The 24,953-nt window shown below is 39.0% G+C and overlaps 1 protein-coding gene across 2 annotated transcripts in view; it reads right to left on the bottom strand.

The window, feature by feature from the left end:
• The window catches only part of Rnf13 (ring finger protein 13), an 86,390-nt gene that overhangs the window by 13,659 nt on the left and 47,778 nt on the right, over positions 1–24,953 (bottom strand). For both annotated transcript variants that reach the window (XM_028882158.2, XM_028882157.2), the window contains 4 exons: positions 18,948–19,035; positions 15,103–15,193; positions 10,685–10,790; positions 382–475 (listed from right to left, as the gene is read on the bottom strand). In XM_028882158.2, the coding sequence (XP_028737991.1) occupies positions 382–475; positions 10,685–10,790; positions 15,103–15,193; positions 18,948–19,035 (379 nt within the window). The remainder of the gene's footprint in view (positions 1–381; positions 476–10,684; positions 10,791–15,102; positions 15,194–18,947; positions 19,036–24,953) is intronic.

Here is a 24,953-nt window from a genome sequence, read left to right as displayed (position 1 = left end):
TAAAAGACATGCAAAATGCAAACCCATAATAGCTACCTATAGTTTTAACAGCACCATGTATTGGTTTATAACAAAGCAGGTGAGAGGATAGGAGGAAGGTCAGTGAGGGCAGACTACCTTGGGACAAGGAAGTATTTTTTTTCCTGACATTGTCTAGAATAACTAGCACATAGAGGTGGCACTATATAGCCACCCCATAGCCTCCTTCCTGTCTTTACCAGGCTACCAGAGCATAAAAATACCTCTTATAAACATTCATTGCTAATGTTAGTTAGTGTGGAGCATGGTATATAACTGAGACTCAGAATGTAGTATAAGTATGGTCATCATGTATTCTGAAACATGCTAAATGTAATTGGTTAGAAAACAATATTCACTTACCTTTCTTGAATTTATGTACAGGGAGTTTTTTAAGTTGATCTTTACGAAGTCTGTTTCTTCTGTTTCTATGTCTATCCTGGACAAATTTTGTGATCTAAAAATAGAAAAAGAAATAGGGACAGGTTAAATACATGTGCAAAATTGGCACTAAAATAAAAAACAAGTTATGTATATGAGTACTCTATCTGCATGTATACCTTTATATTAGAAGAGGGCATCAGACCCCCACCATAGATGACTGTGAGCCACCATGTGAGTGCTGGGAATTAAACCTGGGTCCTCTGGAAGAGCAGCCAGTGCTCTTATCTGCTGAGACATCTCTCCACTGAAGCTTCGATGATGAGATCCCCACCACCACCACCAAACACTTTTTTCTCTTAAATTTTTTTTTTCCCCTGAGGCAGGGAGATGGGTGAGATTGGGAGGCATGGTGTGAAAAGACACAAAGAATAAATTAAAAAGGAAGTAAAAAACAAACAAACAAAAATAAATAAATACCCTAAGGATAGAGCCCAGAATTGACAGTTTGGGGGGGGGGGAGCCTTGGATAACTGCTGTAAAAATAATTCAATTTATTCAATCCTAATGACAACATTAATTAAATCAAGTGATTACTTAACTTACATATTATTTTTTTAATTTCTTAATGAATTTTATCTTAAATTTTATTTACTTATCTATCTATCTATCTATCTATCTATCTATCTATCCTATATGTGTGTGTGTGCATACTCGCATATTCCAACATGAGCATGTGGAAGTCAGAGGACCATCTTGGATGAATGGGTTTTCTTCTTCTATCATCTGGGTCTCAGGAAGTGTACTCAGGTCATCAGGCTTGGCAGCAAGCCTTATTCCATGAGCCATTTTGCCAGCCCAAACTTTACCCTTCATTTACTGATAGTGACATTATAAATAGTCTATAGCTATTTTTTGCAAAAAATACAAATAGTGGCCAGGCGATGATGGCGCACGCCTTTAATCCCAGCACTTGGGAGGCAGAGGCAGGTGGATCTTTGTGAGTTCAAGGCCAGCCTGGTCTACAGAGCAAGATCCAGGAAAGGCACAAAGCTATACAGAGAAATCCTGTCTCGGAAAAAAAAAAAAATACAAATAGTAGGCTACAGATTATGAATACTTTAATTGGTCAAAAACAATGGGAAGTTGGGGCTGGAGAGATGGTTCAGTGGTTAAGAACACTTGCAGCTCTTGCAGAGGAGCCAGGTTCAGTTCTCCAGCACCCACATGGAGGCTCACAATCATCTGCAACTCCAGTTACAGAGGATCCAATGCCCTCTTCTGGTGTCCATGAGCACGAGGCAAACTGGTTGGGAATAAAACTTGAAACAAAAAGAATGTATAATCAACATACTCAATAATTTACATAAATCTCAAAAATTATGCCAAAAGATGACACAAAGACCACATAGTTCATAATTCCATTAGTATAAAGTGATTGAAAACATATTGTAGTGAATAAAATCAGGCTTGTGGCTATCGAAGCATGAGAATCAAAAGAGACATCAAATAGGAAGGGATTATCAAGAAACATAGGGAAGGTGATGGACATCTCATTATCTTGACTGTAATGGTGATATTTTTATACCTGTGTATGTTTGTGTACACACACACACACACACATACACACACACATATAATTATAGAAGTGCTAAAATTTACTAAGATGTACAACTTAAATATGTGTGGCTTATTTTATGTCAACCATACCTTAATATTTTAGATGTTTTAAATAACCATTAAAACATTAAAAATAACAGCATGAGCCATGAGGCTTTGAATAGAACTCAATAGTAGAGTAGTTGACTAGTTTATACAAGGCTCTTGCTTGAAAAAAGAAAAAGCTACAGCAATATAATGTAAGTTTTTAAACTAATAGGAAAAAGAAAAGTTATGCAATCCAAATTTAAATAAAGAAAGCTGAATAATATGCAGACATTAATCCAAATACGTATGAGGACAGTAGGTGTAAATGGAGTAAGTTCATCAAGTTTAAAGTGGGGGGGGGAGAATACAGATATGCCATATTAAAATAAATAGTAAAAAGAATATTTCATCAAGAATATGCTGAAAACTATGGGAGCGATACATAAATTCAACCTTAGGGATTTGTATCTAAATCAAACACAAACATTTAAACAGTAGAGCTGTACTAGCTCTCACTGTATGTCACAAACGAGCACTTAAAGCGTAGCTCTTCCAAGTGAGGGTGTGCTCTGAGAACAGACACACAGCAGCGTGTGAAATGCAGTACTGAGAGATAAAAACCAGTTATATATGTGAATTGAAGGCCCAAAACATTTTAAACTTAGACAAAGCATTCAAATTAACTTCACTCATTTCTTCTTACTTTGTTGAATTTGGCTGCCAGAAGATTAAAATAATAGTGTTCTATTGCTTAGCATTGTTTTTAGAAAACCTAAGAATGTAAAACTACAGACAACTATAGTCACAGTTGTACAATTTTGTGAATATACTGAAATCATTAATTTGTACATTTTAAATATGTCAATTTTATGTTATAGGAATTATGCTTTTTAAGTTAGATAAATTCATAAACTTAAAAAGACATGTAACTTGGCATTCTCTGCACATGCGAACAACATTTATAAAATTTCACTACAAAAGGATGCCACAGAGCAGGTGTTTGAAAATTACATAAGTAAAATGAATAAAAAAATTCTTAATAAAAAAATAAAATGATTATGGAAAGAAAAGAAAATTACATTAAGAATTCATCATGTGTTTTCTGACCATAATATAACTAAATTAGAAATATATAGGAAAGGAGACTGAAAAAATACATGTCTGAAATTTAAAACTTTAATAAAGTAACCCGTGAATCACAGAACAACTCACAAAGGGTAACAGGTTTCTGGCGAAGCCTCTTTACCACCTAGAATCTCAACGAAACAAAAAAAGACCATGAATTATGGAGGATGGTGAAACCCGACCTCACTGGAGAAAGGAAGCTTTTTACTGAGCCACAGAATTAGACAACCTTAACCACTCAATAATATCTGAAGGCAGCTCTGAGATGGCGTGGGCGACTGCAGAGCGGACCCTACGGAGCTGTACAACAGCCACATCTGATGGGAGGCTGGAGTCCAGTCAAGGTGCCTATGTATTCCTGCAAACGCACCACAGGGAAAAGATTCTTCTCTCCCAAGATGGACGGGGCACAAGAACAGAAAGGCTGGAACTGAGTTCCCTTGCCAGAGAAGGGAACACCAAAACAAACAAGTGTCTTACACAGGGATGGAGCTTTAAATGAGCTGTGCAGCCCAACCCCAGTGGATATACCATGAACACCCTTCCCCCCTAAGTCTCAGGAGGCACTGCACAAGAGGGGACAGTCCAAGGATTGGGGAGTTTGCTGTGAGATTATGTCTCCTAGTGATACCAGAAGGTACACCCATGAAGTCTCACCAAGATGACTGCCCAAATGTGAGATGAGCAAAGACAACAACAATGAATATACCAGACTGGATGGAGAAAAGCCCATGAGACCACACGAAGGATTACAAGCAACCACAGAAAGCCGGGAAGAGGAGAAGTGGTCCTCCCTAGAGAAGAGCACACCGACTGGCTGTCCAATACTAAATAGACGGCTCTCGAAACATATATATTAGGTAGCATTATATGGACTGAACAGGCTATATTTAGGGATATACATATATATTCATATATATATATACTCATGAATATATATATGCATACTTACATGCATGCAATAATAATTAGTTTTTTTTTTTAAAGGCAATGAATTTAGAGGAAAGAAGGAAGGGGTATATGGGAGGGTTTGGAGGGAAGAAAGGGAAGGGAGAGTGTCAAATTATAATCTCAAAAATAAAATATAAATCTTTTCTTAAAAGAAAAAAAAAGAAGACTTTACTTCACCTAAATCCCCGAAGGGGCAACAGTATAAATAAGGTCATAAAAAATGACTTCAAGAAAGAAAGAAAAACAAACAAACAAAAAACAACAACAACAAAAAACTTCTAGCCCCAGGGTATGATGGTACATGTCTTTAATCCCAGCACTTGAGGAGGCAAAGGCAGGTAAATCTCTGAGTTCGAGGCCAGCATGGTCTACATAGTGAGTTCCAGGACAATCAGTGTTACACAGAGAAACAAACGAATGTATAAATGAAGAAAAATTATTTCTATGTTTTTTGCTTACTGATGAATATATAGATCCCAAAGTGGACCTGGTTTCTTATGAATGTAGAACAAAAGTCTACTTCTTTGAAAGACAAATTACATAAACATCTAACAACAACAAGGCACAGATGGCTAAGAATAAAGAGAACTCATTCCACATATGACAGAAATTCTTAAAACTGTTAGTGAAATATATGAATAACTGAAATCCTTTGTCTTACTACACTGAATAATTTCTTACAAATATTTAAGTTGAGGCCTTCCAGGAAAAACGGAGGACTCTAAGCTGCCTCCACATGACTGATTAAGGAAAGACATTGGGATGAGCAAGTGTAGTGCTGCTTCCAAAGGAAGAAAGCAGAAGTCAGCTTCAGAAACTCAGAATGGCAGTGCTGGACCAGGACAGTGTGAAGAAACAGATGGGTACCCAATGACACAAAGTAACCTCTGCCAAACACAACTCTAGCCTTGGCTTAGAGGTGGGGTGAGAGGACACAACCACCTCATCTCCAGACCATAAGCTGGGTGACCCTAGGGAGAGGAGACTTGTCCTACGGGGCAAACTTAGAGCCCTCACCAGCCTCCAGTGCAATTTCTGGTTTAAGTAGGAAGGATTCCTCTGGCAAGCAGTGCAGTAGAGAGGAACCCCACTTTATCACTCTATAACTAGATAGTGAGATCTTGACAGGGAATCGCTATGTTTAAAACTGAGCTAGATTAGGGCCCTGAGAATAGAGAACAACCACAAGCCAGAGCTAGTATGGGCTGCCATCCTATGAGTCATTAGCTGGGCATCCCCTGAGACCTCCAGAATAAGACAGGCTAATTCTACTGCTTTTGGTTGCCTCCATTGTTGCTGTGGTTGTCACACACTCTGGTCATACATAACACATAGAGAGATTAAACTGAAACTGAGGTGGAAGCTTCCTACTTGCTTTCTAGGACTTACAGTAGTGGGCGGCGCTATGCAGGCTGCTGGGGAAGAGTTGTCCTCAACAGTCTTATTCAGCAAGGTATACTCAGTGCACCTTGCATACTACCGAGCAGGCAAGCAAGATGTGCTAACGGGTGTAAGGACATCGCTATGGAGGTAGCTCACCACTTAGTTCCTCCCTGGATTTGAGGCCCGGTCCCCAGGAGAAAATTCATGTCTAGTACTGCAGATCTGTAGAGCTGGTACTCAGGACTGGGTAGATAGCTCAGCAGATTAGAGCACTTGCTGTGCAAGTATGAGAACCTGGGTTTGAATGCCTATCGTCCATATAAGAAGATGCAGACATGGCTGCATATGCCTGTAACGCCAGCCTTAGTAGGCAAAGAAAGGCTGAATCTGAGAGCTCATTATGTCTCAAAGCAAGGCAGAGAGCTATAGACAAAGACACTTAACATCTTCCTCCTCTGATCTCTACATGGGCACACATGGGAACACGCACCCAAACACTCACATACATGTACTACACCATACATACATAAGAAAAAAGAGAGAAGAAAAGGCCCCTGGCTAGGGAGACCACAGACCCTAATGGGGAAGCTATGCTATTGTTTTACTAAATAGACATGATAAACCTATCAAGTCACCGTCTAAATCTTTACACCTCTGCCAATGGTTAGTGTTCCTGTCAGCTTTCACCAAAGAAGCTTCTTTTGTCAGTGGGAGGCAATTATAGAAGGGATGTTCAAAGTTCTGACAACTGATAACTTAATGGATGTCTGGCCCTAAAAGGGACATCTACATATGTTTTCCAAGCCTTAATGAGTATAATAGAAGAGAAGTTGGAAAGGATGTAGGAGTTGGAGGAAGAAGAGTGACGTGAAACGCTGTCTTTGGGACATGACATGGCTGTCAAACTCATGATTGTAAGAGGAAAGGTTGGCAGTCAGGAACTGAGGATACCACAGTCACACCGCCCAACAAACCTCACACAGGGATTTGGAGAAATAAATCACACAGGAGGGAAGATAGTTCCCTCTGCTCAGGAGAGAAGCAGCAAAGAACTGGGCAGGAGGCTGAGTTTATATAGGGTTTCCAGGATGAACTGGGATTGGAGGGATTTGGTGGCCTGATCTTGGGCTTTTTTTCCCTTTAGGGCAGGGAGGGGCTAGAAATGACCTATGGTTGTTAGAGAAGTCTGGAGGACAGGCTAGCCACTCATGTCTTGATGGACATACAATTATCTCACACAGATGCTGTTACCTTCACAAGACCTGCCTATAAATATTCAATCATGGACGAGGGTGAGGCCAAAGTGCCCAAGCTCCAGTAAATAGTGCCCATCATTCTCACACAAACAACACTAATCAAGCTTGGAGGCCACCAAGAGAGAGGGGCGAGGAGGGAGACAAAGTACTTGAAAGTAGGAAGGGGCTCACTGGGACTAAAGGAACAAAAAATATGAGTATGATCAAAACGCGTTATATACATGTATAAAATGCCAAAGAATTAAAAAAAACTTTAAATGAAGAAAGTAATTTTTAAATGTGTGGTACCACTAAAGTTCCACTAGTTTGGCAAACCTGGTATATATATATATACACTAAACATGAATATACAAAAGTTGTTCATCATTTTTTAATTCTATTTATTTATTTTAATGCTGAATGCCATTTATTGAGGGAGGGAGGAGGTCTTGAATACAGGCTTACAGCACAATGGAAGAACCCTGGAGGGCAGAAGTTCGCTACAGATGTTTTACAATCTTGCATCTAAGCTGTTAACACCCATTATGCAGGATACATAGACAAGGAACTTCCCTTAAGTATTTTAGGAGGGTGAAGCCCAGGAGGGGATTAGCATAGGGAGGATATCAAGGTCAGGGTCAGCAAGCAAGGCAACAACTATCCAAAACAGGGGCCAGGGCCCTTACATGTGCCCCTTTTACTAATAAATGAGCTTCTGACTTAGGTTACGTGGGAAGTCAGCAGGTCACCTTACCCATCATGGAGATGCCTACTCAGGCCACACAGGCTCTCTGTCTTAGGTTGGTGAGCGCCCCCCAGGTATTAACCATCTCTGAATACTCATTATCATACAGGCTCAATCCTGTGTGAGGTGCAGAGTTAACTGCTGCCAAAGATCTCAAAGTGGCACTGGGCTTGCAATCTGTGTGTTCAACTGGAGGGCTCCTGTTACAAATCACCCTCTGGAGCGATGGAGGATCTTTCTACAGGCACTTGGAGGAGACCTGATCTGGTATTGGTGTCAGCCCAGGGTTCTGTTTATGTCTTTCCTCAGGACAATGAGGTTCCTCTTAGGATTCCTGAGCGCTGAGTGCACCCTGTGGCTACTGCTGTAGCCCAACATGGCAGAGACTTATTGGGCCTTCGTGAAAAACTCTCCCCTTCTGATGCCAATGGAAATTGAGAGCCCAATGTGGCCAACTTTGGCAAGCATTAACATAAGCCTAGGAACTCCAACCATGCTTTTGGATTCTCCAGAAGAGCTGCCTGATTAAATCGTGCTGGGATCAAGAAAAATGGCCCCTGGCGGTTCGTGTTCCTGGAGTTGTATACATGTCAGTGGATACCCACACACTCCAGAAGAGAATTTGACATTGCTTCTGCTGTTGTTGCTGTTATAGCAAAGGCGGCCACCACTGCTACTGTTTCTGGGATTACCATTTCATAATTGCTTATTACAGCTAGCACAGTGGAGACCCTGGCAACAAAAATAGCTACCACAGTTAATTAACCTTTCATTCTACTGGGCATGATAAATTTAATTCAATAGTTATATACATTTCGATTGGCTTTGAAAATTATAAATTTATTAATTCAAGTTCCATTTGCCTTTGGGATACCATCTTACAAGGACTCCAATTTGCAGTAAGGCTCGTTAAGGAAGGGAATGGCTCAGTTGCCTTTAACCTACTGGCTATGGGTGGGTTAGGACTTCTGTTGTTTTTTTCTGTGTCGAACATACAGATTGCAAGTTCATCATGTTTTTAAACTCCAGAACGAATGGAGGGAATAAGACTCTTGACCAATACTTGAATGTTGTACCTAGAACTGTAGCAGGCCAGTATTGAAGCTGAAATTTGATGAAATTCATTCAGCTAATTACATATATTATCTATGGAAAGTATGTACACTGATAGTGGCAGTGGCAAGTCCAGGGAGCAGACCAGACACAGAGCTATGCATGTTAAATGTCTCAAGTTTGTGTGTGTTCTATCATAACTTAAAATATGATATAAAATAACTATACAATCATAATCACTGTAGCTTCACACAATTAAAGCATTTTCTTATTTTATATTTTCTAAGATAGTATATTTTTAAAATATTAAGGGTATGTATTATTTAACCCTCTCCTTTTCATTTCCTATGCCCCCTATCATTCTTCCTTATCCCAATAAATCCCTGTTCTACTTTCATGTCTTTTTATTATTGGTGAAAAAAAATCAACTTAATGAGCATAATTTTATAGGAGTGAAGGTAAAGGTTATTTCTAGCATCATGGGCAACTTATCTACAGCACTGAAGATGTTTCTTCCTCCTTTAACTGCCTACAGACCCTCAGGGACGGGGTGATACCTAATGAGTCCCTCTCCCCTAACTGCTAACTGCCTATAAACCCTCAGTAAGATGAGACCTCCACACTCCAGGATGGAATGCTGACAGGCCTAGTCTTGCACAGGCAACCATAGCTGCTGACAGACCAAAAGAGCAAGACCGGTTTTTTACATCTTTTGAATTTTTCTGTTAATATTTGAATAAAGAATACAGCATAATTGTATACCTATTCTCCAAGTATTTTTATATCTCATATCATAGATCCTCTAGAAATGTCCTCAACACAATCCTAAAAGAATTAGGAGTTAGCTAGGTGTGGTGCTGCACGCCTGTAATCCCAGCAAAAGCAAACAGGTCTCTGAGTGTGAGGTCAGCCTTGTCTACACAGTGAGTTCCAGGCCAGCTAGGGATACACAGTGAAGCACTATCTTTAAAAAAAGAAAGAATTATGGTGGGTGGTGATGGTGTGCGTCTTTAATCCCAGCACTCGCGAGGCAGAGCCAGGCGGATCTCTGAGTTCGAGGCCAGCCTGGTCTACAGAATGAGTTTCAGGACAGGCACTGAAACAACATGGAGAAACCCTATCTCGAAAAACAAAAACAACAACAACAACAACAAAAAAGGTAAGAATTAGGAGTGACACAGGCAAATATTGGTATCATTTTGAAAATAACTTGGATCTCACAGACCCTCTAGAGTCCTGGAACCATATTCTGGTTATAATGGTCTTAGAAAAAGAATGCATCCATCATCCCTTTACCACAATCCCTCATAACATTCTTTCTTTACATTTTAATATGAATTTTCTAAAATTGACTTCTAGGTGAACTTGGAGAATTTGGTAATAATACCAATATACAGAGTCTACAAATAATACTGCATTTCTATGTGCCAATCAATACATTTTACTTTTTTTCTCCATAGTTTTTTTTTAAATTTAATTTATTTTTTTAAGTATATGAGTGTTTCATCTTTATGTACGTATGTATGTATGCGCACCACATGCATGCCTGGTGCCTACAAAAGTCAGAAGAGGGCATCATATACCCTGGAACTGGAGTTACAGAGGGTTGTGAGTCACCATGCGAGTGATGGGAACTAAACCCAGGTCTTCTGTAAAAGAGCAAGGGCTCCTTACCACTGAGTTATCTCTCCAACCCTTAGTTTTTATAATGCATAAAAGCTAAGCTATAGATATAAGAATATGTCCTCCCAAATACTATGTTTGTGTGTGTGTATATATACACACAATAAGTGTTTATATACAATTTAATAAATTGAAACAAATACTATGCATCTGTATCCCCAAATTTCTATCTAGATACAAGACATGGTTCTCACCTGGGAAAGTTCCCTCCTACCCTTCCAGTAATCCTCTACCAAGTCCCTAAACACAATTACTGTTCATTCTTTCTTTTCTTTCCTTCCTTCCTTCCTTTCTTTCATTTTTCTTTCTTTCTTTTTTGTTCACACTATATATATTTGCCTTCTCCAGAAGTTTGTATAAATAGATATATGTACTCTTTCAAATAAGGCTTCTCTTAATTTTTCAGTAATTTTTAGATCTACCTGTAGTACTTTTTATAATTATTAGAAGTTAACTGACATACCATAAAAATGACTATCAGGATGAGGCAGATGCCCACTATGATGAGGAAGGGGATCAGATAGTACTCCAAAGGAAGAGTCAGTTCTGGAATTAAGATGACGTGGCCCCTAGAAGAAAGAAAAATTAACAATTGAGAGTTAGGTTGGACAGCCCCCTCACAGGGGTCACCTAAGACTATCTGAAAACACAGATACTTATATCACGATTCATAACATTGCTATGAAGTAGCAATGAAAACAATTTTATGGTTGGGGGTCACCACAACATGAGCAACTGTATTAAAGTGTCACATCATTGGGAAGGTTAAAAACTCCTGGTTTAAGGGATAATTTTCACATTTTTAAGTCTATTTTACACATATTTCAGAATAACCCCTGGATAAATATCATTTACTGAATGCATTAAGCTATGCAAAAGTTGTATTTTATATGTAAAATCAGCATAAAAACAACTGTAGGGCAAGAGAGATGGTTCAGTGGCTAAGAGTACTTGCTGATATTGGCAAGAACCTGGCTTTGATTCCCAGCACCCACATGATGGTTCACAACCATCCAGAACTCCAGTTATAGAGGATCCAACACCTTCTTATGACCTCCATGGTCACTAGGCACACACATGGGGAACATATATACATACATAACATATATACATACATTCAAAGAAAAAAAAAAACAACACACAGAGAAAATAATAAACCTTAAAAAACAGTAGCGTGTCTCGGAGCACATAGTAAGAACCTCTACCTCATTGATTATTTCCATCAATATAAAAACTCTATAGAATCTGGGCTGGAGAGATGACAGCTCAATGCTTAAAAGCACTTGCTGCTCTTGCAGAGAAACATTGCTCAATTTCTAGCATCCACATTGGGTGACTGGCAACCACCTCTAACTCTGGCTAGAAGATCAAATGCCCTCCTGTTGCCTTAGTGGGCACCAGACATGTACTCAGTGCACATACATAAATATATGTTGGCAAACACTCATGAGTATAAAATAAAGATAAATATTTTTTTACAGACATTCTAGGTCCTCAGCCTTCTTAATGCTATGACCCCTTAATACAACTCATGTTGTAGTGATCCCTAACCATAAAATTATTTTGTTCCTACTTTATAACTGTAATTTTACTAGTGTTATGAATAATAATGTAAACATTTGATATGTAGGATATCTAATATTTGAACCCAAAGGCGTCATGACCCACAGGTTGAGAACCACTGCGCTAGAGGAATTACTGACACAAATTATACCCCCTCCTTATATATCTCATCCATTGTACCTTGTAAAAGGGACACAGCCCCTGTACCCCTGCATTCATCTATGAGATATGGCATGAAAAAAACTCAAGACATTCCTAAGAGTGATTTCTTGTACACCTTCATGTTCTCCACTGTTTGGCTGAAACTGTTGCAGAAATATGTATGTTGCAGGGATGTGAATCAGAAGGTGTTACATTTCTCATTCCTCTTTGCTATAACCATGCTGTTGGCTACTGTGACATCACTATTACAAAACAGACAGAACCCTATCAGAAGAAAACAATGATCAGAATTAAGTTCACTAACTATTCATGAATGGCCACACTTTACATGTAAGGCATTGCTTTACAACTACCTTTAGTCTAAAGAGGGGAATACAATGCTCAGCAGTGTGGATGTTTTGTTACCCTGCTACTCACTGCTAGGTGATTATTTTTAAGGTGACAATATCACATACTCAGTTCAGGTAAAGTAATAACAATATGAAAGAAAATGAGAACAAGTTGCTTCTTTTCTCACCAACAGAGGTCTTTAGGAGTTCACAGTACTTATGAAAAATGGGAAAATTTTTACTTCCAATCTGTTTTTACTGCTATCATTTGTCAAATTTGCATCTAAGGGATTCAGTTAAACTGCAACAAATATAAACAATACCAGAGACTTCTCCCAAATAATGCAAATACCCTCCAAAACTTTGCTTGGATTGCTAGAGTAAAAGTGTAACTTTTCATCAGAAGAGAGGATAATAAATGATTTCACATGCATTTTTGTAACTTTGTATAAAATACCTAAGTGATAATAGCATTGGGCTAGAAAGGAGAAAGCAGCAGCAGGCTTGAGATCTATTTAGTCATCTCTTCTAGCAAAAGTCCATTTCATAAGATAATTTTCCAGTTCTGGGCACAAACCCTCTGTGCTACATCTCTGGTACTACTTGTGTGAGCCACTGATCTGGTACATCACTACCATACACTCTCCAACATGCTATAAATGAACAGTGCTGGTGTCCAGCAGCCAGACTACTCTGTAGCTAACGTTAACCAATGAGAGAGAGCTTCTCAGTATCTTTCAGCAGGTCTCTTACTACTCTGTTTTTTTTTTTTTTTCGTTTTTCATGCTTATGACTTATGTAGATACATTTTTCCCCATATGATGAAACAAACACAGTTCTGTGATTTAATGTGATGAATTGCGTGGAAATAACTTGCCAGGCAAGAAAAACAAGCTAAAAAAGCAAATCAGGAAGTTTCAGTAAGTAAAAATTAACACACTTTAGAATAAAAATGGTCTGGAATTCATTACAGACATTTCCAGATGCACTGATGGTATTCAGTGGTCTGGATTCTAAACCTAAAATTCTTTATGCCTGTTCATGCTAGCTGCCACATTTCAAAATCATTTGGGCTATGGTCAAGACATATTATGAGAAGTCTAAATAGTTTAAAATTGATAGAGTATTTTAAGCATCTTGAATTACAGGTTTGTCCTGGCTAATTTATTGTCAACTTCATACAAGTAGAGGTATCTGATAAGAGAGAACCACAATTCAGAAAACCTATAAGATTGGTCATAGACAAGCCTGTGGGACACTTTCTTAGCTAGTGATTGATGTGGGAGGGCTCAGCCCATTGTGGATGGTGCCATCCCTGAGCAGGTGGTCCTGGCTGGGGTTTATAAGAAAGTAGGCTGAGCAAGCCATTAGGAGCAAGCCAGTGAACACTGATCCTTCATGGCCTCTGCTTCAGTTCCTGCTTCCAGGTTCCTGCATGACTTCCCTTAGTGTAGGACTTTTACCTGGAAGTGTAAACAAAATAAACCATTTCCTCCCCAAATTCCTTTTCGTCACAGCAACATGAACCTAACTAAGACACAAATTCAATACACATTCAAATACTGCTCTTTCCTTACCAAACTGCTAATGGGAGAGGTGGTGACAGAGACTACCTATGGCTGAGAACTGTTTGCCATTTGTGTCTGCCCCAGCTGAACCTCCAGATTCACCCCAGATTAATCTCAATTTGGGGAGCAACAACAACAAAAAGGTATTTAGAGAGGTTTAGTAATTTCTTACCATAACATTGCCTTCTGTGACCATGCCTAAATATTGTGAACTCCATAGGTTTTGCAGCTAATATTTGATCTTTGAAGCAGAGAAATGTGCAATGAAGGAAATAAGGTTTATTCTCCTGTATGTGTGGTTTAAGGTTAATTTCAAGCCTGATGTCAAGGTCTACAGGTCAAAACAACTTGTTCATTTCCCAACCCCCCTCTTGATTGACACAGACAGCTTTGTTTTGTCTCTTTCTGACAATCAGCATCAGCCAACTAAGTACACAGTATTCTATCCATACAATTATCAGGGAAATAACCTGTGATCAGTTCAGATGCTGGATATTGATGTGCATGCTGGAAACTGAATCAGGTCCTCCACAGGAGCAGTATAGCCTCTTAATCTCTGAGCCATCTCTTCAGTAGTGTTAAAAAAATAAAGTAAAGCTGATTCTTAATCTGATTAAAAGCCAGAATCCTTTTTGAAATAAATTATCTCATTAATGAATAAGGCAAAGACACCCACTATCTATACTGATTAGCATGGTGTTAAAGGTATTGCCAATGCATTCGGATGACAGAAAGCAACTCGAAGTAGAAAAATTAGAAAAGTGAAGCCGTTCATATGTGTAATAGAAAAATTATTATCAACACTAACATAATTTTGGCAATCACAATAAGCTTTCATTTATGCAAATTAAACTCTCCTTAGCAACTGTAATGAAAGAGTAGTGTCTACCAATAATTGTAAATAATAAAATGTCTCATTATAAACTTAAAAAGAAACTATAAATGGAAAGTTTATTCTTAGCAACACTGATGCCAACATTAGCACCTCCCTGTAGCATGAGCATAATTTTAATACATAATCAAATTCAAAAGAAACACTTTTTTTTTTTTTTTTTACAATACAATGGTTTAAGAAGAGAAAATTTAGCACAATCTATTAGCTCATTATAAAACCATCTTTTCCAGGCCAGCCAGGGCTACATAGTAAGACCTTATCTCTGAATAAATAAGCAAATATCAATGTATGTAAAATTATATAATTCTGCTATAATATAAGGAACAATCTGAAGTTACACAATTTTTTGATATTCATTACTTACCCTTTTTCATATGTGAATTCCTCTTTCAGGGAATTGGCTGATGATTCACCAATAAAGACAGACGGAATGTCAATTTTCTTTAATACATCAACTGTGTAAAAGAACAACAGTGAGTTTATTTGTAAAATGCCAACACTTAAGGTTCTCTCTAGCAGCAGCAAATGTAATTGGAAACAATCACATCCAAATTCCGATGCCTACCAGTTGATCCTTCAGACTGCAGACTTACACTTACCATCAAAGTGTTCAGAAGCACCACATGGACATCACAGGGTGATGTTTTTCCTATACACAATCTTGCAACAATCTTACAAGGTAGAGACATAATTTTTTTATCTTTAATATTTCCATTTCACTTACTCTCCTATAGATAAAAGTTCTTCAAAGAAAGAAGAGGATAAAATTGTAGCCTTCTTTCCCACAGAATACCTAATTCCTAAGTAAAGAGGAAAAAGTTTACTTTACATACCCACTTCCAAGACGGACACAAGCCACCAATGTGAGACCACTTTAAAGAGGTCTAACAGACAACACTGTGGCTCTGGTCCTCAAGAGGGAAATGTGAGAGGCATTAACTGGCAAGAGGCAAGGAGCTAAGGGAGTTCCAACTTCCTCCTAGAGATTGCAGCAGAGCTAACTTCCAGCTGGTATCCCAGGAAACTTGACCCTGACCTCTGTATTTAAAGCTAAAATAAAATGCCACCAAAAGAAGAATTTTGTTTTTTAAAATTACACTCTATTCAGGTAATAAAATAATCAGAAACACAAAAAACAATCTTCTTAGGGGAGGGACTTAATGGAGATAGCCCATTTAAGGTTGAGCTTACAAGGTCTCTCACTCTCTGCTGTGAGTCTCTGTATTTGTTTCCATCTCCTGCAAGAACTTCCCTGATGGTGCAAGCTTCTCTGATGATGGCTGAACAAGGCACTGATCTATGAGTAGAGCAGAATACCATGGGGAGTCATTTTATCATTACATTTTTTTTCTTCTCTTAGACCAGTAGTATTTGGTTTGAGCCTAGCTCCCTGGGTGATCTAGTCTAAGGTTCTTGGTCACCCAAGCAGTGTCAGGTAGGAGTTCCATCTCATGGAGTGGCCTTAAGTCAAATCAGTGATTTATTCCAAGTTTTGTGGCACCATTGCCCTAGAATATCTTGCAGGCAGTATACCTACCATATGAGGAGGTAGGAAGAATGTATGACCCAGAGGGGATGGAGGACAGGAAGAAAACAAGACATGAGAAAATCTTGTAAGAACTCAAGAGACTGAAGCAACACGCACAGAAAGATTCTAAAAGACAGAGGACCTGGATGCCTGCTGTCAGATAATATCTTCTAGACAAGACAGGAAAATGGCACCCATAAAAACAAGACCTGCACAATAACAACACCAGCTGACATGTCAACACTCATTAAAAAATTTCCCAAGGCTCCACTTCCACATGAAGAGCTACAGGCAATCAATGGCTGCTGAGAGAAAGAGAGAGAGAGAGAGAGAGAGAGAGAGAGAGAGAGAGAGAGAGAGAGGGAAATAAGTTTTTTTCCAGGAAGAGGCCAATCCCAATTAGTCAGCCCTAAACACAAATATATATAAATAATACTAAAGAGATTCAGCAGGGTGTGTGTGTGTGTGTGTGTGTGTGTGTGTGTGTGTGTGTGTGTGTGTGTGTGTGAAATAATAATTAGGAGAGAAAATCATGAATTTAAGAGGGACAGGGGAACACAAGAGAGAATGGAGAGAAGGAAGAGAGGGAGGGATGAAATGATGTAAATACAGAACTCATATATGAAGTTCTCAAAAACAATTTTAATTAAAAAAAATACATGATAGCCCTGTATAGTTAGCTTGTTAGTTCCTCGAGGTTGGCTCATTTTCCCTGTGAACTAATATTTAGAATAAGAAAATAATCTCATTTCAAATAAAAAATATGGATATATCCATGTGATGTAAAAGACCAACTGCTATAGGAAAGTATATGGGAAGGTGGGCATAGTGGCCCACGCCTTTAACCCCAATACCTGGGAGACAAATGCTGGCAGATCTCTGTGAGCTTTAGGCCAGCATGGTCTACAGAGTGAGTTCCAGGACAGCCAGGAACACATAGAAAGACCATGTCTCAAAAACGAGAGAGAGAGAGAGAGAGAGAGAGAGAGAGAGAGAGAGAGAGAGAGAGAGAGAGAAGGAAGAAGGAGGAGGCGGGGGGGTTGGGGATTTAGCTCAGTGGCCTAGCAAGCTCAAGGCCCTGGGTTCGGTCCTCAGCTCTGAAAAAAAAAAAAAAAAATAGGAAAAGAAGGAGAAGAGAGAAGAAGGCAAGCAGGCAGGCATCCATCCATCTATCCAACTAGAGACTGGTGAAATGGTTCTATGGATAAAGTGTTTGCTGTATTTAGGGAGATCTAAGTTTTGGGTGTCTAGTAACTAATAAAAAGCCCAATTCATCACTGTAATTCCTGCAGTGGGAGACAGGGACCAGAGGATCCCTGGGGCTTACTGGGCAGCAATCTAGCTAATCATAATCAGTACATTCCAGATTCAGTGGAAAACCTCAAAGAAATAAGGGGGAAAGGCTGGAGAGATGGCCCAGCAGTCAAGAGTACATGACTGTTCTTCCACAGGACTCGTATTCTATTCCTCTCACCCATGGCGGCTCACACTGACTACACTCCACTTCCTAGGGATCCAGTACCCTCTTCCAGTCATCTGTGGTCACACATGATACACAGACACACATTCAGCAAAACATCATATGTATAAGATAAAATACAGTGAGGAGCAATAGGAAAAGACACCTGATGTTGGACTGTTGGGACTACTCTGCCCCCCCCCCACACACACACCCTGAAGCATGCATGTGCACAGATCATATAAAAGAAAGTATAATGTATTATAGCTTTGAAATTTCACCAGAATGCAGTAGGTACTTTAATCTATACATCTTAAAATTTCATGCTGTGTAAATCTAAATAAATTACAAAAAAAAATGGTTCTGCAGCATTCCTTAACTTTTATTACATTTATCTTTGTGGGTGTGTCCCCAGCATGCAGGTGGAGAAGAGAGGACAACTGTCAGGAATGGACTTTTTCCTTATGTGGTTTAAGAAGACTGAACTTAGGTCGTCAGTCCTGGCAACAATGCCTTTGCTCACTGAGCTATCCTACAGGCTTTCCATGGCATTCTTACCAAGTAATTTAATCACTGTTTATGGTTTTTGAATTATTTTTTAAACATCTATAAATCAATAAATAACTCCCCCTTAACTGTTGAGAAAAAGAACAAGTCAATTCTAACTCAGTTGGGAATTAAAATTATCCTCTAACAGGGCCCCAGGCCTTAGTAAGACTCCACGATGGGAGTGTTTTCAGGCTGTAACTCAGCACACAGACAGCAGGGCCACCTGAAAAAGCTAAAATAAAAGCCTTGCGCATCAAAGACCATATAGTTCTGGGAAAGAAAGTCTCTAAGTGTACTAACCTTGTATTTTTGGCTTCTATAGTTCTGCTTCTGGCTACTGTTCTTGTTAACTGAAGTAGGTGTACCCAGAACATGGGTTTTGTGCTTAAAAAAAGCTCACTCTGAACAAGCCTCAGGGCTACACTGGTATCCAAACACCCAGTGGAGTTGCTGGCCTGCTAGGAAAGAATTTCTATTGGCTTAATAAACCCATGCCTGAGCAGTCTTCTCTGGTGAAGACCCCACGACAATACCATGAAGGCTAACAGCTAGGAGTTATCTGGTAAAGAACAAACTTCACTGTTTGAACAGAAAATGAAAGAAGAAATCCTGTTAACTTTAATTTCAAATGATCTGTCAATCAGGAGACAAGAAAAGTGATACCTGTACTTACTGTCGTTGGATCCCATGCTAATCAGGTCTTCAGAGTCTACATTGTAAACTATGGCTGCTTTGTATCCTGCTCTCTGTGCATTTAAAACCTGCAGATGAAAAAACAGTCATATTATGAGGGAGATGGTCACAAGTCTATGCTATTTGCCTGGAAGCATATCATGTGCTTCTGTAGGAATAAAAGCACAGATGTTCTTGAAACACATGGATGTCTGTAGGGGACCACTGAGGAGTTCATTAGGTACTTTCTTAATTCATTCATGGTATTAAGAGAATTCAAAGCCAATAAAGTTTGAAGATGTGGCACAAGTATTAAGAGGACCCAAAGCAATAAGGAGTCTATTTCTAGAACAGAAACGTGCTGTGATCAGGCTCAGTAAGGCCCCAGACATTCACATCCCATCTTGATACTTACTAGTGGCATAAACTCAGGCAAATGACTTTCTCTGTATGTAAGGGGTGAATATGGTATGCACGTTCACATATATATACACGGATGTGTGTATCTGTGTGAGTACATCTGAAGACCAGAGGGTGACATCAGTGGTCTTACTGAAGCAAGGTCTCTTTAAACCCAGAGCTCTAGGCAGCCAGCTTGACCTGGGGAGTCTCTGTCTCCTCCTCTCCAGTGCTGGGATTACAGGAAGGCTGCCAATATTTAATACCCAATATTTAATTTACATGGGTGCTTGAGATCAGTCTTCACAATTGGGGGGCAGGCACATTTAGCTCTGACAACTGAACTAAATGTAATGAGGCTGTGTGTTCATGGCACACATGAACACAGCTCTACAAAGCCAAGTCTCTTTTAGTTACCCAATGGAAGTGTGGGTAAGTATGAATAATTTTATCATCTTATTTTTTAAAAAGTGAATCTGTGGGAGATACATGTGTCTTAAGCCAGGAATATTCTGTTTATATTTATGGCCCCATCATCTATAAAATAGTGCAACACAGAGTAGAACAGCATTAAATAAATGTCACTGAATGACTTAAGTAAATGAACTATTTGTTTGGATTAAAAGTTCACATAAATGTAAAAATGGGCAGAAAGATTTTCTGAAGAACTAATTAAAAGAAATAGCTCACTGACATCGGACCTTCAACATTAAGGACTTTAGCTCTTAACATTAGGAATAATGGCAAGAAACCAAGCACTTAACAAACCTAGCATATATTCTGTACTCATGGAAAGAAAAGTCAATAATTAAGAGCATAAGTTTATTATTTTTACACGCATGTGCAGTATTTTTATTTTCAGGTGGATTTTTTATTACCACCTAATTAATTTTATTGCCTAACTAAAACTGAGACGACATGAGTGCCTCTTCCCATAGAAGCTGCTGCTGTCCAAGAGCGGGCTCCTCCCGGAGAGGAACACTGGAGTTTCTACCCCTTGCTACAATTATCATATCATTCACTCCTTACATTGCCATGATAATACAGACTGCTATAGTTTTTATTTAAATAAAAGCATGCTTAGCTGGTGTTCCTGTTATATTTTTTTGACACAGAAACCATTTTAATTCTTCCCCTAAAGCTAGCCAAGTAACCAAGAAGTGTTCCTTTTCACATCAAAAAATACCTTTTGACATAGACACAACTTAAGAAATAAAAGATTAAATCAATATCAAAAGCCATTTCCTGCTGATCTGAAACATAAGGTTTAAATTTTTTAAAGCTAACTTTAATTTTCTGAGACCAAAGATGTAGCATGTTAGGGCTGACAAAGCCACCACAGAAGCCACAGTAAAGAGCAAATCAGACACCGTACATCATGCAGGATCAAAGACAGATCCTTATGGAGGCCTCACTCAGTCTTCCTAGACAGCCAAAGAGGCTGATGCTGTCTTGCTTCTTACCATTGCCTCCACACGAACTACGAAGGGCACCCTGCCTTGTGTCTTATCTACACACCCTCTCCACCCACACCAGTCATTCTCTGCTTAGAGTACTTTCATCAATCGATTTACTTCTTAATAGATTATTAATATTATATTAATCTTTTTTTTTTTTTTTTTTTTTTTTTTTTTGGTTTTTTTCGAGACAGGGTTTCTTTGTGTAGCTTTGCGCCTTTCCTGGAACTCACTTGGTAGCCCAGGCTGGCCTCGAACTCACAGAGATCCGCCTGGCTCTGCCTCCCGAGTGCTGGGATTAAAGGCGTGCGCCACCACCGCCCGGCTATTATATTAATCTTAAACCATGCCACATGTTAAATTTATTCATACATGTGTCATCCCACTCAGGCTATCAGAAACAGGCTACCAAAGGCTCTTTAAATATTTAAAAGCTATCTACCTATCACATTTTCTGGTGAGAAGCACCAAAGTATCATCAGTTTTGTAAGTTGCTTTCTCATTCCAAAATTATTTTTGAAATTTACTTCTTGTTGTTCTTGGTAGGGTGATGCTGGCAGTATGTGTGAACGTGGATGCACAACGTCCCACAGTGTGTGTGTTGAGGTCAGAGGACAACTTTCAGGAGTAGTTCTCTTCCTCCTTTACACAGGATCAGGGGATGGAACTGGGGTCACTAGGCTTGCACAGCAATAGGACTGCCTGCTGAGTCATCTCTCCAAACCCTCACTCTCAAGTTACTAAGACACAGCAGCATGAACGAATGCATGAACAACAGCATGCTAGGTGTGCAAATAAATACAGCAGCCATTAAGTTTTTAAGACTTGATTAAGCAATTGAGGAGAAATATTTATTGCACATATGCAAAATTATATTAACTATCAAAAGCTGTTTTCTGATAACAAAATAAAAGGTCCTAAAATAGAAAATGTTAAACCACCAAAATGGGAAAGAATTCTGTGAGCTTAAGTATGAACTCTTAAAAAAAAAAAAAAGAAAAGAATGTTTTCAAAAGTTTAACAATTTCTTCGAAAGGTTCTTTTTTATTGTTTTATTGTTTTTAAAATGAAGAAGGGAAGTGAAATCAAGAGACACATTAACATATGAACCAAAAATGCTTATGAAAACAAACAAGGAAAATGTATTCATGTTTAGAAACTATAAATCTCAAGTGTCAGTCAAATTAAATTACATTTCAACTAAGCAGCAGCTGGTATTTTTAAGAACACATGAGACAGAAATAAAACCTAAATCATTTAGTAATTATGTTCATGGTTTTACATTCATAAAATGCAACCTCAAATACATGGTGTCAGATGGAAGGAAAAGATGAAAAGATTCATGAATAAAAAGCACACATGGTAAACAAAAACCTAAATCCAAAACATCCATCAAAACTAAAAAACGCATGAAAAGATCTACTGAACTCTATTACCAATCTACCTTTTAAGGGACTGGCCAGGCTATTAGTACAAATTGCAGTGACTGGAGTGAATGCTTCCCATCTAGTCACCAAACTCGATGCAACTGCATTATGTAGACCAGGTGGCATCCAACAAAGAGTTGCAAGGGAATAAGGAATAATAAGGCTTGTTATTGGAAATAGGCAGCATGTCAGAAGACAGCGACTGCTAATGATAGAGTCATCAATGAAGCAGGGTGTCAAAGAAACCCTGGAAATGAAACAACAGTTCATCTCCTTTTCAGTCTGAACAAACTGGTAATAACCTTGTAAGAAGGAAGAAGTGACTGTGCTCTCTCTCAAGATGACCGTGAATGAAGGACTCACAGGCATCACAAGCTGGGAAGCTATTGATAAGACATTCGTAACTACGTTCCAGAACAAAAATGGCAAGAACAAAAGGAACCTCTATGTGCTAGACATGTGTATTCTTATCTCAATGTTCAGCATGGTCCTAAATCTAGATATTCTTTTCTACATTTTAGAGACCAGGCAAGGTAGGCCCTGCAATCAGTCACACTTTTGCAGAGCTGATACAGAACAGCATTATATTAGGTTAGGGAGAAGCTTGGGGCTTTAGTTTGGATCTACAGTATCCCAAAGACCCACGTTAAAGGCTAAGTCCTTAGTTTGGTACTATTAGAAGGTGGTGGAAACTTTAAGATGAGAATCTTAATGGGATGTTTTAGGTGAGTGAGGGGTGGGGGCTGCCTTTGGGAGGACTGTAGGATGCTAATCTCTCTGCTTCCTGTCCACTGTCGTGTAAGTAGATTGTTCTGCCACATGCTTCCCCAACCCCCCACGCCCAGAAGCAACAGAGCCAAGGAACCACGTATAGAATCCTTTGAAGCTATGACTAAAAAATGCATTTTCTCTTCATAGACAGCCTATCTCAGGTGCCTTAAGGCAACAGTAAAGGAAATCAAACCAGCACAACAGGATTTGCTGATGTATTAGGAGAAGAGCCAGGACCACTACCAGCACTTAGCATCTTACCAAGGCTGGAAAGGGAAACTGAAGTGAGAAAGACATTAATATTAGGAGCTTATAGGGGAAACAAAACTTACTAAATAAACAACATGTGCCAGGAAAAAAATGTGTTAAAATACTGGGGTAAAGTAAATAGAAACTTAAGAGAAGAAAATATTATGGCATGAAATACCTATGGCAGATTTTATGGAACTTGAATCTCTACAAGAGAGAAATTTTGATTTAATGGTGGAAAGAGATTTTTTCTTGTGAGAAGACAGCAATAACAAGCCAATATGAAGGCAGGCCTGTTAGAATAATGCCTGACTTTTCAACTGAGACCCTGAAAGACAGAGTGCCTCGACAAATGTTCTACAAGCTCTGAAAGACCACAAATGCCAGCCCAAAATACTATACCCAGCAAAATTATAAACCACAATCAACAGAGAAAGAAAAACATTTTATAATAAAAAGAAATTTAGCCGGGCGGTGGTGGTGCACGCCTTTAATCCCAGCACTCGGGAGGCAGAGCCAGGCGGATCTCTGTGAGTTCGAGGCCAGCCTGGACTACCAAGTGAGTCCCAGGAAAGGCGCAAAGCAACACAGAGAAATCCTGTCTCGAAAAACCAAAAATAAATAAATAAATAAAAATAAAAAAATAAAAAGAAATTTAAGGAATTTCTTCTGTCCACCAATCCAGCGCTACAGCATACACTAGAAGGAAAAGCTCAGTAGGAGAAGAGAAGGTTAACTTCACCCAAGAGAACAGCAGGAATAAGCAATCCCAGAACAGTTGCTTAAAGGAGCAGGGGAAGCCAGGTGATAATGCCACATGCCTTTAATCCCAGCACTTAAGAGGCAGAGGCAGGTGGATCTCTGAGTTCAAGGACAGTCTAATCTACAGAGCAAGTTCCAGGACAGTCGGGACTATGTAGAGAAACTTCTGTCTCAGGGGTGGGAAAGGGACAAATAAATTTTTTAAAAAATAAAGGAGCGGGGGCTGGAGAGATGGCTCAGAGGTTAAGTGCACTGACTGCTCTTCCAGAGGTCCTGAGTTCAATTCCCAGCAACCACATGGTGGCTCACAACCATCTGTAATGAGATCTAGTGCCCTCTTCTGGCCTGCAGACATACATGCAGGCAGAACACTGTATACATAATATAATAAATAAATAAATCTTTAAAAAAAAATAAAGGAGCAAGGGAGAAGAAGAGGAGGCATGAGGGAAACCAAGAAAATAAGGCCCTCTAAATCAACATGAGCAAGCTCATATGAACTCAGAGACTAAGGCAGCATGCACAGGTCTGCACAGGTATGTACATCTGCCTATATATTACGGCTTCTAGTTTGGGGTTTTCATGGGATTCAGTTGGTCTCTGATTCATGTGCCTTCTTTTGGGCTCTTTTCCTTCTGTTGGTTTGTTTTGTCCAACTTCAATGTGATAGTTTTTGTTTTACCTTATTATATTTTATTTTTGTATTTTATTATTATTTCTTAGAAACCTGCTCTTTTCTAATGAGAAATGGGGAGGGAATAGATCCAGGGGAAGATTAATCTCCAAGGGGAAATTACCAGGAAAGGATATCATTGTGCTGATGATTCTTACACCTTTCATGGAGGAATTAAAGGATGCTAAAATTGATGTATTCTTAAATCAATAAAACAAACTAAATCTTAAATAGGAGGTGGGAGAGAAATAATACAACAGCAAAATAAC

This window comes from Peromyscus leucopus, chromosome 6, assembly GCF_004664715.2.
Source record: "Peromyscus leucopus breed LL Stock chromosome 6, UCI_PerLeu_2.1, whole genome shotgun sequence".
In the NCBI taxonomy this organism is placed as follows: Eukaryota; Metazoa; Chordata; class Mammalia; order Rodentia; family Cricetidae; genus Peromyscus; species Peromyscus leucopus.
This window is presented reverse-complemented; position numbering and strand designations above follow the sequence as displayed.